General features: G+C 42.0%; 1 protein-coding gene across 1 annotated transcript in view; it reads right to left on the bottom strand.

Moving 5' to 3' along the window:
* The window catches only part of NSMCE1 (NSE1 component of SMC5/6 complex), a 32,229-nt gene that overhangs the window by 16,613 nt on the left and 2,268 nt on the right, over positions 1-13,348 (bottom strand). The window contains exon 2 of the mRNA XM_007452825.1: positions 8,340-8,486. Coding sequence (XP_007452887.1) covers positions 8,340-8,475 — 136 coding nt within the window. The 5' untranslated portion in view covers positions 8,476-8,486. The remainder of the gene's footprint in view (positions 1-8,339; positions 8,487-13,348) is intronic.

Genomic DNA, 13,348 nt, shown 5'->3' with positions numbered 1-13,348 from the left:
GTGTTGTTGGTAACCCTGCTGAAGAACCCACTCCCAGCCCCTCCCACACGCCCACACACCCTCCCTCGTGGCTGGGAGCCAGTACGAAACACTTCCTGGAGCAAATGAAGGCCACGCTTCAGGAGAGCGTGGAGCACATAGAGGGCCCGGCTCAGCAAATCCGCACTGGCCTGGAAGGACTGCTGGGGACCATCTCCCCGCTGGGTTCCTGCGTCGCAGTCATCAAGGGCCAGCTGGAACTTGGACACAGTGAGTCCTTCAAGAGCCAAGAGATGTGAAAGCCACAGGAGTTTGTTTCCTCGTGGCTGCAGACCTTCCAGAACCCAAAGACTCTGGTCTGACCACATCACAACTGCCTGTTATGAAATTCTGTACGTTGAAAAATTCATCAAGTTGAGTTTGAGATGTTACTTTTCATGCTAATTTTATGCCACTTTTCAGTTATGGTCACAAGCCTAATCCCCCTTGATTAAATGGAAAGGCAAGCAGGCTGACAGCGGTAAGCTTATTAACTGTTCATCATGGCCAAAGGGGAGAAATGTACAATGAAATCATTAAAAGCAGGAGGAAAACTTATTTGGAGCCAGCATCTAATCATCGCTGAGTCCTCCTTGGAAAGAGAAGGTGCGTATAAACGTGACTGCAGATACAGGATAGAATATACTAAACTGAAAGGTGGACAGCATCACTGCCTCACCACTAACACGGGCCACCCAACCGTGAGTCTGAGCCCTGAGGCCTGCAGAGACAACAGCGCAGATGCGGTCATGTAAATCCGCAGGAGAAAAACAAAGCTAGGATGAGGGCAGATGAGAGGTTTGACAAAAACGGAAAATATCTATCATCCATAATGTTCCTCTGACACTGTGCTCCCTAATCTATTTCTGGTACATGCACTTCAGTTCACGGGTGTTTTGCCTGAACATCATATTACTTATTCTGCTCGCTGAGATAATGTTAAGTCTTAATTTTTTAATCTAAGATTTCAGATATTCTACCTAATTTGTCCTGAGGACAAATTGTATGTGACAACTAAATGTGACACATGACTCTGGGGTGGATCCTTTGCTAAAAAAGACAATACTGGGACAACTGGAGAAACCCCAATGGGGTCTGTGGACTAGATGATAGTGATGGGTCAATGTTAATGTCAGATTTAATGGTTATCCTGCAGTTATTCAGGAGAATGTCTTTGCTAGAAGGAAACACACCCTAAAGAATGTAGGGGTGATGGAATTTCAAATTGGTAACCTACTCTCAAATGATTAAGGGGGGAAAAAGTTCTTTGTACTATTCTTACAACTCTCCTGTGAGTCTGAACTGGAACTCCATGTTTGTTTTGTTTTTAGGAAATTGAACTAATGAAACTTCCCATAACTACTTGCCAACTCTCTTGGGAGTCAGACTTCACAGTACACGAAGGTTCAGAAGCCGTTCAGAATGAAATCCAGTGCTACCGTGTCATCTATGACAAGAAAAAAGGACCTACTACCCAGACATCACTGGATCGGTTTCTCAGGAGGGTAGATAGAATTGAACCCAGCAAGGAACCAGAACCTGTGCCATCAACGTCAGGCTTCAGTGAAACTGCAGCTTGCCCTCCGTCTCCCATTGCTGACGATCCTTCAGCTCTACCATCTCCCACCTCCTCTCCCTCCTCCAGTCAGTAACTCTTCTTGCCTGTTCACTCAACGCCAGCGCCTGTATGGCAAGTGTTGTACTGTACTGCTGTACTTTTCAAGGTATTATACTGTAAGATTATAAATGTTTTCCTTATTTTTTGTTTGTTTTTTATGTATTATTTTTGTGAAAAGTATTACAAACCTATTACAGTACAGTACTATATAGCCGATTGTGTTAGTTGGGTACCTAGGCTAACTTTGCTGGACTTACGAACAAACTGGACTTAAGAACACGCTCTTGGAACAGAACTCTTTTGTATGTAGGGGACTTACTGTAATTAAACAGTTAATCCCGCTAGAGGATTGTAAGTAAAGAAAAAAGTACTGGCGACCTCTGTTAAGTTAATGATGACTCAAGAAAGCAGACTTGCTTAGCAACAAAACCATGCAACAGAAGTATGAGACACACCCCAAAACAATAAAACAATGGTGGCATGAGACCCACATCCCACCCATATCCTGACTCAGTAAGTTAAAGGTTCCTAGGACACACTCCTCTGCATGTACTAAAAACAAAAATATAAGGAAAAGGTGACATTATACCAAAACCTGAGATGATTTAGCATTTTTAGCATATGTTACCACCTTTTTGCTCATTTCCACAGTGCCACGACAGTCCTGGCTTGACCAAGTAGGGACAAGAAAACTCCCCTGGCCAACCTGTAGGAGGAGCTGATGATGGAAGCCTGACGTCTACCCTAGAATGAGGAAGCGGGTGGCCTTTACCCCCTCCCCACTTTTCCTTTGATTATAAAACTGTGGCCCACTAAGTTCTCGGCACATGGCACCCTCTTGCCCGTCCGCTACTTGTAACCTCACAAGCGTCCTATTCTAGTAAATCACTTCTTATCTATCACTTTGCCTCTCACTGAATTCTTTCTGCACTGAGACATAAAGAACCGGAGCTCCTCAGAGACCTCCCTGAAACGCCACCTAGTGGTTTCAATTTGACTGAAACTGAGTTGAATCTACATATCATTTGGGGAAAACTGGTATCTTAGCGATACTGAATTTTCCAGCCCATGAACATAGCATGTCTCTCCATCTATTTAGATCTTAATTCCGCTCAGCAATATTTTGTGATTTTCAGTTTACAGGCCTTACAAATTTTTGTTAGATTTATTCCTAAGTACTTCATATTTCTGATGCTATTATAAATGATGCTTTAAAAAATTTTTCAGTTTCTGATGATTCACTGCTAACACACAGAAATACAACTGATTTTTGTATATCTTGTATCCTGCAACTTTACTAAACCCACTTATTAGTTCTAGTAGCTTTTTCAAAGATTCCATCACATTTTCAACGATGATCATGTCTGTGAATAGACACTTTTACGTCTTCCTTTCCAATGTGGATTTTTTTTTTTTCCCTTGCCTGAGTGCACTGGCTAGAACCTCTAGTACAATAGTGAACAGAAATGATGAGAATGGACGTTCCTGTCTTGCTCCTGATATTAGGGGGAAAGTATTCAGTCTCTCACAATTAAATATGTTAGCAGTAGTTTTATATAGATCCCCTTTATTGGGTTAAGGAAGTTCCCTTCTTTTCCTACTTGCTGAGGGCTGTTTTCTTGTTGTTGTTGTTTTTTTTTTTTTGGCGGTACACGGGCCTCTCACTGTTGTGGTCTCTCCCATTGCTGAGCACAGGCTCCGGACGCACAGGCTCAGCGGCCATGGCTCACGGGCCCAGCCGCTCCGCGGCATGTGGGATCTTCCCGGACCGGGGCACGAACCCGTGTCCCCTGCATCGGCAGGCGGACTCTCAACCACTGCGCCACCAGGGAAGCCCGGTTTTTTTTTTTAATCAGAAATAGATGTTGGATTTTTCAACTCTGTGCGTCTGTACAGCTGTTGATTCCTCTCTCCTGCTCTAAGGCCTGAGGTCCTGTGCATCTTGCTTACACCCTGCTCCTGAGGATCACTTTCGTTTTCTGTAAGAAACTTCTGCTTCATCGTGCCAGGGCAGATGCTGGATTTTGTCAAATGCTTCTTCTGCACCTACTGGGATGATCATATGGTTTTGCTTTTTTAGTTTGTTAATGTGGTGAATTACATTGATTGATTTTCAAATGCTAAACCAACCCTGCATTCTTGGGGTAAACCCCACTTGGTCATATTACATCAGCCTTTTTATATATTGCTGAATGAGATTGGCAAAAATTGTGTTTAGAATTTTAGGATCTATATTCATGAGGGATCTTGGTCTTTAGTCTTCTCTCCTTGCGATGTCTTTGGTTTTAGTATCAGGATAACGCAAGCCTAACAGAATGAGTTGGGAAGCGTTCCCTTCTCTTCAATTTTCCGGAAGAGTGAGGGTGGAATTGGTGTTACTTCTTCCTTGAATGTTTGGTAGAATTCACCAGGGAAGCCATTTGGGCCTGGAATAGGCACTATTCCCAGCCCCGTGTGAACATGCCACATTGTTTCCCTAATTCTTTCTTTCAACTGGTTCTTTCCTTAGCCTCAGGTAGTTCCCGTGCTGATCAGTTCTCAGCTGGATCCTTGATGGGGGTGGAGGGGCACTCTATAGATCTCTACTTTTCTCTCTGTGCATCTCTCTTCTCTAGTACAGTTCTCTGTCCTACAAACCCTAGCTGCTTTCATCTCCTTGAACTCTCAGCTCCATCTCCTCAACTCAGAGTGTCTGTCTAGCTCTGCCTGGTTTCCCCTGTGCCATGGCCTGAAAGTGCTCTCACAGCAGTGAGCGGAAGCAACTGTAAGGTGCACCCCAATTCTCCCTGTGGTATAAGAAAGATACTTGCAGGTGGGAGGGAGGGAGGCGCAAGAGGGAGGAGATATGGGGACATATGTATAGCTGATTCACTTTGTTATAAAGCAGAAACTAACACACCATTGTAAAGCAATTATACCCCAATAAAGATGTTAAAAAAAAAAAAAAAAAGAAAGAAAGATACTTGCTCTTTGTCCCTGGTTCCTGGCACAGAGCTCCTAAAACACTTGAAATTTCCTAAGTGATAAGGTGATAGGCATGTCTTTTGTTCTAATGAGATGACTCTTGGCAGATCCCTAAACAACTTCAGGATGGGGGCTGGTTGCCAGAAAGACCAAGCCTTGATTACATGCCTGGAACTTTCGGCCCCATCCCACAACTCTGGGCAGAGGAGACTGAGCTAATCACCAAAGGCCAATGATTTAATCAATCATGACTACGTGATAAAACCTCCATTTAAAAAATCCCTAAATGTTGAGATCTGGAGAGCTTCCGGGATAGTGAACACATCCAGGTGCTAGGAGGGTAGAGCACCCAGAGAGGGCACGGAGGCTCCAAACCACCCCTGCCCCCAACAGACTGCCCTATGCATCTTATCCGTATGGCTGTCTTGAGTTGTATCCTCTATAGTAAACCAGCAAATGCAAGTGAAATGTCTTCCTGAGTTCCATGAGCCATTCCACTAACGTACTGAACCTGAGGAGGGCATCATGAGAACCCTGATTTATAGCCAGTCAGAAGTATGGGTGGCCCAGGACTTGAGACTGGCATCGTAAGTAGGGACAGTCTTGTGGGCCTGAGCCCCTCACTGGTGGGATCTGACTCTAACTCCAGGTAGGTAGTGTCAGAACTGAACTGAGTTCCTGGACACTCAAGTTGGTGTCCAGAGAACTGGGGAGGTAGTGCTGGGAAAAAAAGTGCATATTTGGTGTCATGAGGGAAAAACCCTCATGCCTACCTCTCAAGAGATCGCTGTCCTTCACTGACTAATGCCCGGTGTTACATGTTTTTGTCCATTTTTTGATTGTTTCAGACAGGAAGGTAAATTAGTCCCTGTTACCCTATCTTGGTCTAAAGTGGAAATCCTCAAATCCAAGTCTTCTTAACCACCACTCCCCAGGCCCCCTGTATTTACTCCCATCAAGGGGGGCTTATACTGGAATCGTCTGATTCCATGTCTGATTCCATGTCTGACTCACGAAACCCAAGGCGAAGCAAAAGTTTATTTCTGTGTCAAGTTCATCTCTTGCACAGAGGCCTGGCCCACTGGAGAGTCTCAGGAAATGGTGCTGGATGGCCACATGCTTGTACACAAGCCCTGGTTCAAAATCTAAGGTGCTCCAATGCCAGGAAGAAAGGCCAAGGCTTTATACCAGGACATCAGAAAAAAAATCGAAATTCTTCACTAGCCAGAGATGTGGGGAGTTGGTCTTCCCCTAATGACAGTAAAAGGAGAGCCCAAGCAAGAGCCCAGAATAGGAAGTGCTTTGACAAAAGGGACAAATGCTCTGGGAAACTGAAACTTGCAGTTTCAAATACTCCTTTGTTTCATCATTCTCTGAGAACCTAAATATTTTTCTCGTTGGTAAAAGGGGAATTTCCTAGGAATCTCTTCAAAAGATAGGAGATTAATAATATTGGTCTTACAAGTTTTTACTTAATTTTAGATAATTTCATTCCATCATCCCTCAGTTTAAAAATCTCTCAAATAACATTAACACTTGGAAACAAGCTTTTCTCTCTTTTTTTTTTTTAATGAACGATGGGAGAAAACACCTATAGTTCTATCCTGACTACCCTAGCCATAACCATATCTTGATGCAAAGAAATGGAACATAAAGTGTGAAGAATAAATCAATTCCTAGACACATTTTACAGGACTTTTCTAAATTAGGTCATGACAACTTTAAAGGTCAAATAAAGGCAAAACCACTTTCATTCTTAGTGCTCAGGCATCATACAGCTCCTTCCAGTGAGCTCTGAAACTTCCCCTCAACAACAAAGCTCACACTCAGGACTCAGATGAGAAACTAAAAGGGAAAAGGAACTGTTACACAGGTAAAATTAAGAAAAGCATGATTCTGCCCATCACTAAAGGACATTGAGGGCCAGGTTTAAAGTCCTGCTGTGTTTTTTTAAAGAGCAAGAGAAGGTAGCTTGACAGATGTAATATTCCCTTTCCATAAAGGAGGCTCTCACCAGAGACCCCAATCCACCACAGTACAGGCCGTTAGAGCAAACATATTTTCACCAGAAGGAGAGTCTCAAACACAGCAATAATTATGTCACTCTCCTGCTTCAAATCCTTCTAGAAGTCTGCAATATCCCAGAATTAAATTTAAAAAAAAAAACAAACCCATCACTACAGTGTACAATCATGAGTTCTTCATAACCTGTAAACCTACGTACCACAAGAACCTGTTCTCTTCCCACACGGCATATGTTCTTGTCCAGAGTTTCCCAAGGTTTGTAGGTCAATTAAGTTTGGAGACAGAAGACTAACAGAGTTTAAAAGGATTCCTTACTGTAGGGCCCCTCCAAGCTTTTAATTTGTTGATGCGCACCATCCAGCTCCCAGAATTTCCCGTGAACACCTCACTGGAGCAGCCACTTCAAACCCTGCCTCTTCTCTAAATGCCACCCTCTTAAGTCTTCCTTCTTCTGCACGTCAGGGAGATACTGCTTGTCTACTCACTGTCTTCCCTCTTACTGCCCTTCCCCACTCAGCTCCTAGGGATCTGGCTTCTGCCTCTGTCAGGCCACAGACTGCAGTTCTCGAAATGTGTCACCTCGTCTTGGGTCCCTTCACCCGTGCACCCAGGGCCCCTCCCACACCTCTCCCCACCCCTCTCGACTTAGCTGACTACTTCTTTTGAAAATTAAAAATACAGAAAGACAAAAACATAGAATAAAAAACAAATACTTAAGTTCCTGTTAATCAATCAGAAGGACAACCATTAGACTATGCTGACAATGCCATGTTTACTTTGTCTTCTTTTTAACAGAAGAACAAAACAGGGTAACGATGAAGCATCCTTTGATTTCTAGTGACAAAACGATCCCACGCCTCCTCTCCCCAAAGGCAAGCACGCTTACGGTGTACTGCACATCCTTCTAGAATCCACTTTTATAGTTTTACACACAGATGTATGTATTCATGAACAATAAAGATCGTGAAGTTTTACAAAAACACTTAGCACAATGACATCATACAATAGGTATAATTTATCAACTTTCTTTTTCACTCAACAAGATCTACCCATACTGACACTCAGTCAGTAAGATCTACCAACATTGATTTCACTGATCTATCAAAATGGATGCTCTTGCTTCTACTGCTACCTCCAGTTATTGAAACCAGGTCCTGTCTCTAAGTGCTCCGCATGTGTTATCTTACTTACCCCTCCCAACAAGCCACTGAGAAGATGCTCCCAATGCCCACAGCTGGCACAGGGCAGGGATGGCACTTTACCAATTTGGCCAAGTCCAAGGCTCTGCCCTTCACCCCTGTGCTAAGGTGCCCTCTTCCTATCAATAGCCAATGCAGTGCCTTCCGTGCCAGGTGTTTTGTATGTATTATGTCTCTTAATCCTCTGAACCACCCCAGGTGTGAAATACAAAGAATTATCCTCATTCCAGAGATGAAGCAACTTGGACGGGAGAAGGTGCTAGAGCTTTGGTGTGAACCATGACTATCCAGCTTCAGAGTCCAAGTTCTTAGCCACTGGGCTAAATTTCAGATTTACTTTAAAAAAAAAAAAAGTTGAAGATGAGATGAGAAAGGTGGGCTGGCATGAGACGGTGAGAGACTTGAATGCCCAGGTCGGCAGTATCGGTTGACTGGGTACATGGTATTAGTCCAGTGTCACTAGTCCCTGATCACACGGTGGCAGAGCAGCCTGGGAACAGGGAAACGATACTCACGGTCATGGACCTTATAGCAGTGCTTCTGCAAGCGCTGGACGTCCCACTCCTCCAGCACGCCGTGAGTCATCAGCAGCTGCAGGAACCGCCGGTGGACATCGGTCATGATGCCCATTCTCCTCGTGCTGCCCTGCATGGATGGAGGAACTAAAAAAGAAACAAAGGCAATCCAGTCATGTCTGCACACCAAAAGCAACGTTCCACGGTCCGTTCCAATTTACATTAACAGATAAAAGTCTGTTATGGTTTTTAAAATCTAGTTCATCACGCTAAATAGTACAAAGATGAAAAGGACACGAGTCAGGGGTGAGGCAAATTAGTACTGGGCAGTGGTGAGAAGTGTGGACTCTGGAAGCCGCCAGAAAGCCTGGATTCACAGGCTGCTCCACCACGGAGGTGTGTGAAACGGGGACACTTAACCTCCACGTGCTTCAGTTTCTGATCTGTTAAGTGAGAATAGTGATAGAAATGTCTTCCCTAGAATTACTATGAGGATTAAATGAGTAAATACACATAAAAGCCTATAACAACTATAAGTGGAGTATAACCTTTAAAAATTGTGAATCACTCCGTTGTACACCTGAAACTTATATAATATTGTATATCAACTATACCTCAATAAAAAAATACATATAAGAGCCTGATAACAGACTAGACACTAAAAGAAAATTTTAGCTATTTTTACTAGTAGACACTTCTGGGTCTGAAACTTGGCTCAGCCTCTTACCAGATCTATGGCCTGGGATAAATTTAGCTGAGGCCCCATCTCTCACTACAAAATCAGAATAACTTTCACTGCTTAGAGAACTAGTAGTAAACACTTAATAAATGCTAGTTTCCTTCTCCTTTCCCAAACCACTAATAAAACAATTGTCATGCTAGGACTGCAGGGTGTTTTTCAAAATCTCCTGCTCTCTACTAAAACGCTATCTTTCCACAAACCACAAAGATCAGAGCTGATAAAAGGACTGCAGAAGCCCTGATCAAAAAGCCTGCCCCTGCCACAGAGAGGTGGCGCAGTGCAGCGGCTAAGACCTCAGGGCGAGAACTAGACAGGTGGCTTTGAGACCTGTGCCTGCCAGACCCGCCTGATCTTAAGAATCACCTAACCTGCGTATTAAAAATGCAGATCCCCAGGTCTTTTCTGGAGGTTCTGACTGCAGAGGGGCTTGAAGTTCTGAGGTTTTAACATCCACTTCAGGTGATGTCATGATCTTATAAGAAAGTCGCTGTTACCTTAAGCAAATATAACACAGACACATTTTTAGCTAATATTCTTAATCTCAGTCTTTTCTTCTATAAAATGGGGATAATACGATCTTTAAAGAATAAGATGCAGTTTAAATGAGATATGGCTACGAAGGGTTTGCCAAGAACTAGCTCTAGGAGATACGCAAAAAGGCTAGTTACTGTTCTTTTTAAACGGCATCATCAGCTGGGCCTCAGAGCTGGGAAGATGCACCATCTCATGACCAGCTTCTCTGCCTGCCTGCTAGCTCTCCTCGAGAATATCTCACCAGCATCTCAACCTCAACCAATCCTAAACCAGACTCATCTTCTCCTTCCTCAACCCCTTCCTCCCCCCGAGTCCTCTTCGAGAATCATCTGGTTTGGGTGTTACAGTCCATGCAGACATACAGACACCACAGACCTGAGCATCAAACCCTGATCATCCTCTCCTCTGAGGCTGACTAGATCCAGCCAGTCCCCAAGTCCTGCCAAGTCTATTTCCTATCACTAGGATCAGGTATCTTCATTCACCCATCCTATTTTTAGGTACTGAGTACCCCTTATTTGCCAGTGATTGTTCCAGACACAAGAACAGAATATGCTGGGCTGAGGAATTTGGACTTTTACCCTAGAAACTCTGGAGATTCAGGCTTTCCAAACTAAGGGTCTTTAAGTAGATGATAGAGCCAGGCTGTTAAACCAGATCAAAAACTTGTCAAATGGAATAATTAATAAAACCGAGCTATATGACATAGAAGTTACTTCTAAAACATAAGAATGCCAAAAAATTTACAGTAAAAGGATAGGAAAATATACACTCCGTAAACTAACCAAAAGACAGCTGGTGTGGCTATATTAATATGACACAAAATAGACTTAAAGGCAGAAAGCATTACTAGAGATAAGGATGGTCCCCATAAAATGATAAAAATGTTCAGTTCCAAAGAAGCCATAACAATTTTAAATATTTAAGCACATAATAACAGAGCCTCAAAACAGTTAACAGACCTACAAAAATAAACATACAAATCCATAACCATAGTGGGAGATTCTAACATATCCCTCTCCATCATTGATAAATGAACAAAAAAATGTGTGTATAGAGAAGACTTGTAAAACGCAACAAAAAGCTTAATCTGATGGACATGCATAAAACATTGTACTCAACAGCTACAGAATACACAATCTTCAAGCATACCTGGAACAATTTTGCAAATTGCCACATATGGGTCAGAAAGCAAGTCTTAGCAAACTGTAAAAGACTGGTCTCATACAGAACATGTTCTCTGACTGCAATGCAATAAAGGTGGGAACCAGAAAACAGAAAGAAAAGTAGAAAAACTGTTTAAAATTTAAGAAACACACTCCTAAATAATCCTTTATCAAAGAGGAATTGTTAATGGAAATCAGAAAATATTTTGAACTGAAAATAAAATATTACACATAGAAATTGGTCGGAGGCAACTAAAACAGTAGAGAGAAATTAATAGCCTTAAATGTTTATATATAAATATATATATATATTTTTTGGGAGGGGGGACGTGAAAATTAGTGAGTTAGACATCCATCTGAAGAAGCTATAAAAATAATAACAGCAAATTAAATCCAAAGAACGCTAAAGAAAGAAAATAATAAAGACCAGAAATTAATGAAATAGAAAATAAGTGCATATCTGAAACGATCAATAAAACCAAAATTATTCTTTGAAGACACTTAGTAAAAGTGACAAACCTCTGACAAGATTTTCCAAGAGAAAACTTATAAATAAATAATATTTGGAATGAAAAAGGGAAACTAATTGCAGACACAAACATTTTTAAAAGATATTATAGACAACTTAAAATAAGTGTATTTTAAATATGTACAAAGTCATAGGAAATTCATTCAAAACTGACTAAAGATAATTTAAAAACCTAAACAATTTCATAACCATTAAAGACATTTTATGGGAAATTTATCTTCCCACAAAGAACACTTCAGGTCCCAATGGATTTATCAGGAAATCCTACCAAACACTCTAGAAACAAATCATTTCAAATGTTACATAAACGATCCCAGAGCCAGAAAAAGAACAAACCATCCCCAAAGCATCTGATGAAGCTGACATAAGTTGGGCACTGAAACCTAACAAAGACTGCAAAAGAAGGTAAAATGAAAATCCATTATCTTTCATGAACATAGCAAAAATGTTAACACACCGAATCTAGCAATGTAAAAAGGACAATATGTTGTGATCGAGTGGTTTATCCCAGCAATGGTTAAACATGTGAAAGTCCATCAAATGTCATATGTCATAAAAAGAAACGAAATTGAGTTATTTACAGTGAGGAGGATGGACCTAGAGTCTGTCATACAGAGTGAAGTCGAAAAACAAATACCATATGCTAACACATATATATGGAATCTAAAGAACAAACAAAAAAATGGCCATGAAGAACCTAGGGGCAAGACGGGAATAAAGTCGCAGACCTACTAGAGAAAGGACTTGAGGACAAGGGGAGGGGGAAGGGTAAGCTGGGACGAAGTGAGAGAATGGCATGTACATACATACACTACCAAACGTAAAACAGATAGCTAGTGGGAAGCAGCTGCATAGCACGGGGAGATGAGCTCGGTGCTTTGTGACCACCTAGAGGGGTGGGATATGGAGGGTGGGAGGGAGACGCAAGAGGGAGGGGATATGGGGATATATGTTTATGTATAACTGATTCACTTTGTTATAAAGCAGAAACTAATAAACCATTGTAGAGCAATTACACGCCAATAAAGATGTTAAAAAGGGATTCCCTGGTGGCGCACTGGTTAGGAGTCCGCCTGCCGATGCAGGGGACGCGGGTTCGTGCCCCGGTCCGGGGGGATCCCAGGTGCCGCGGAGCGGCTGGGCCCGTGGGCTGTGGGCCGTGGCCGCTGGGCCGGCGCGTCCGGAGCCTGTGCTCCGCGGCGGGAGAGGCCACAGCAGTAAGAGGCCCGTGTACCGCAAAAAAAAAAAGATGTTTAAAAAACAAAATGTCATAAGTCAATAATATCTCAATAAAGCTGTGGCGGGAGAGAAAAACCAATCAGTGTGAGCCACCACATTAATAGAAAGGAGAAAAAGCATACAATCATCTTAATAGATGCAGAAAATATGGTTGATAAAATTCAACATTTGTTCATACTAAAAACTCTTTAACAAACTTGGAATAGAAGGAAACTTCTACAAAAACCCACAGCACACATAACACTTAAGGATGAAATGTTCAAAGCAATCACTTTAAAATTCAAACTGATCCAATGCAATTGAATCAATACAATTCCAATCAAAATCCTCACAGGCTCTGTGTACATGTCTGTGTGTGACTTGACAAGATGGTTCTAAAATTTACATAGAAAATGTAAAGGCAAAGCAGCAAAGACATTCTTAGAGAAGATAAAGGCAGGAGGACTTGTCCTACCAGGTACCACGACGTATTATACAGGTAGAGTAATGAATAATGGGTGATAATGGTACAGAAATGGACAAATAAGGCCAACGGAACAGAATAGCCAACTAAGAAATAGAAATGTATACATATATGGATACTTGATATGTTGAAGAAATGGAACTCCAGATCAAAGCAGACTTTTCAATGAAAGGTGCCAGAACAACCCATTATTCATATGTGAAAAAAAAATAAAACTAGACCCTTACTTCACATTATGCACAAAACTCAATTCTTGAGGATTAAGGTCATAAGAAAGGAAACATAATAAAACTTTTAGACAACAATATAGGAGTATATCTTTATGAAGGTAGGGAA

This window comes from Lipotes vexillifer, unplaced genomic scaffold (genome assembly GCF_000442215.2).
Source record: "Lipotes vexillifer unplaced genomic scaffold, Lipotes_vexillifer_v1.1 scaffold426, whole genome shotgun sequence".
Classification (NCBI taxonomy): domain Eukaryota; kingdom Metazoa; phylum Chordata; class Mammalia; order Artiodactyla; family Lipotidae; genus Lipotes; species Lipotes vexillifer.
Note: the sequence above shows the minus strand (reverse complement) of the source record. Positions and strands in the feature narration are given on the sequence as shown.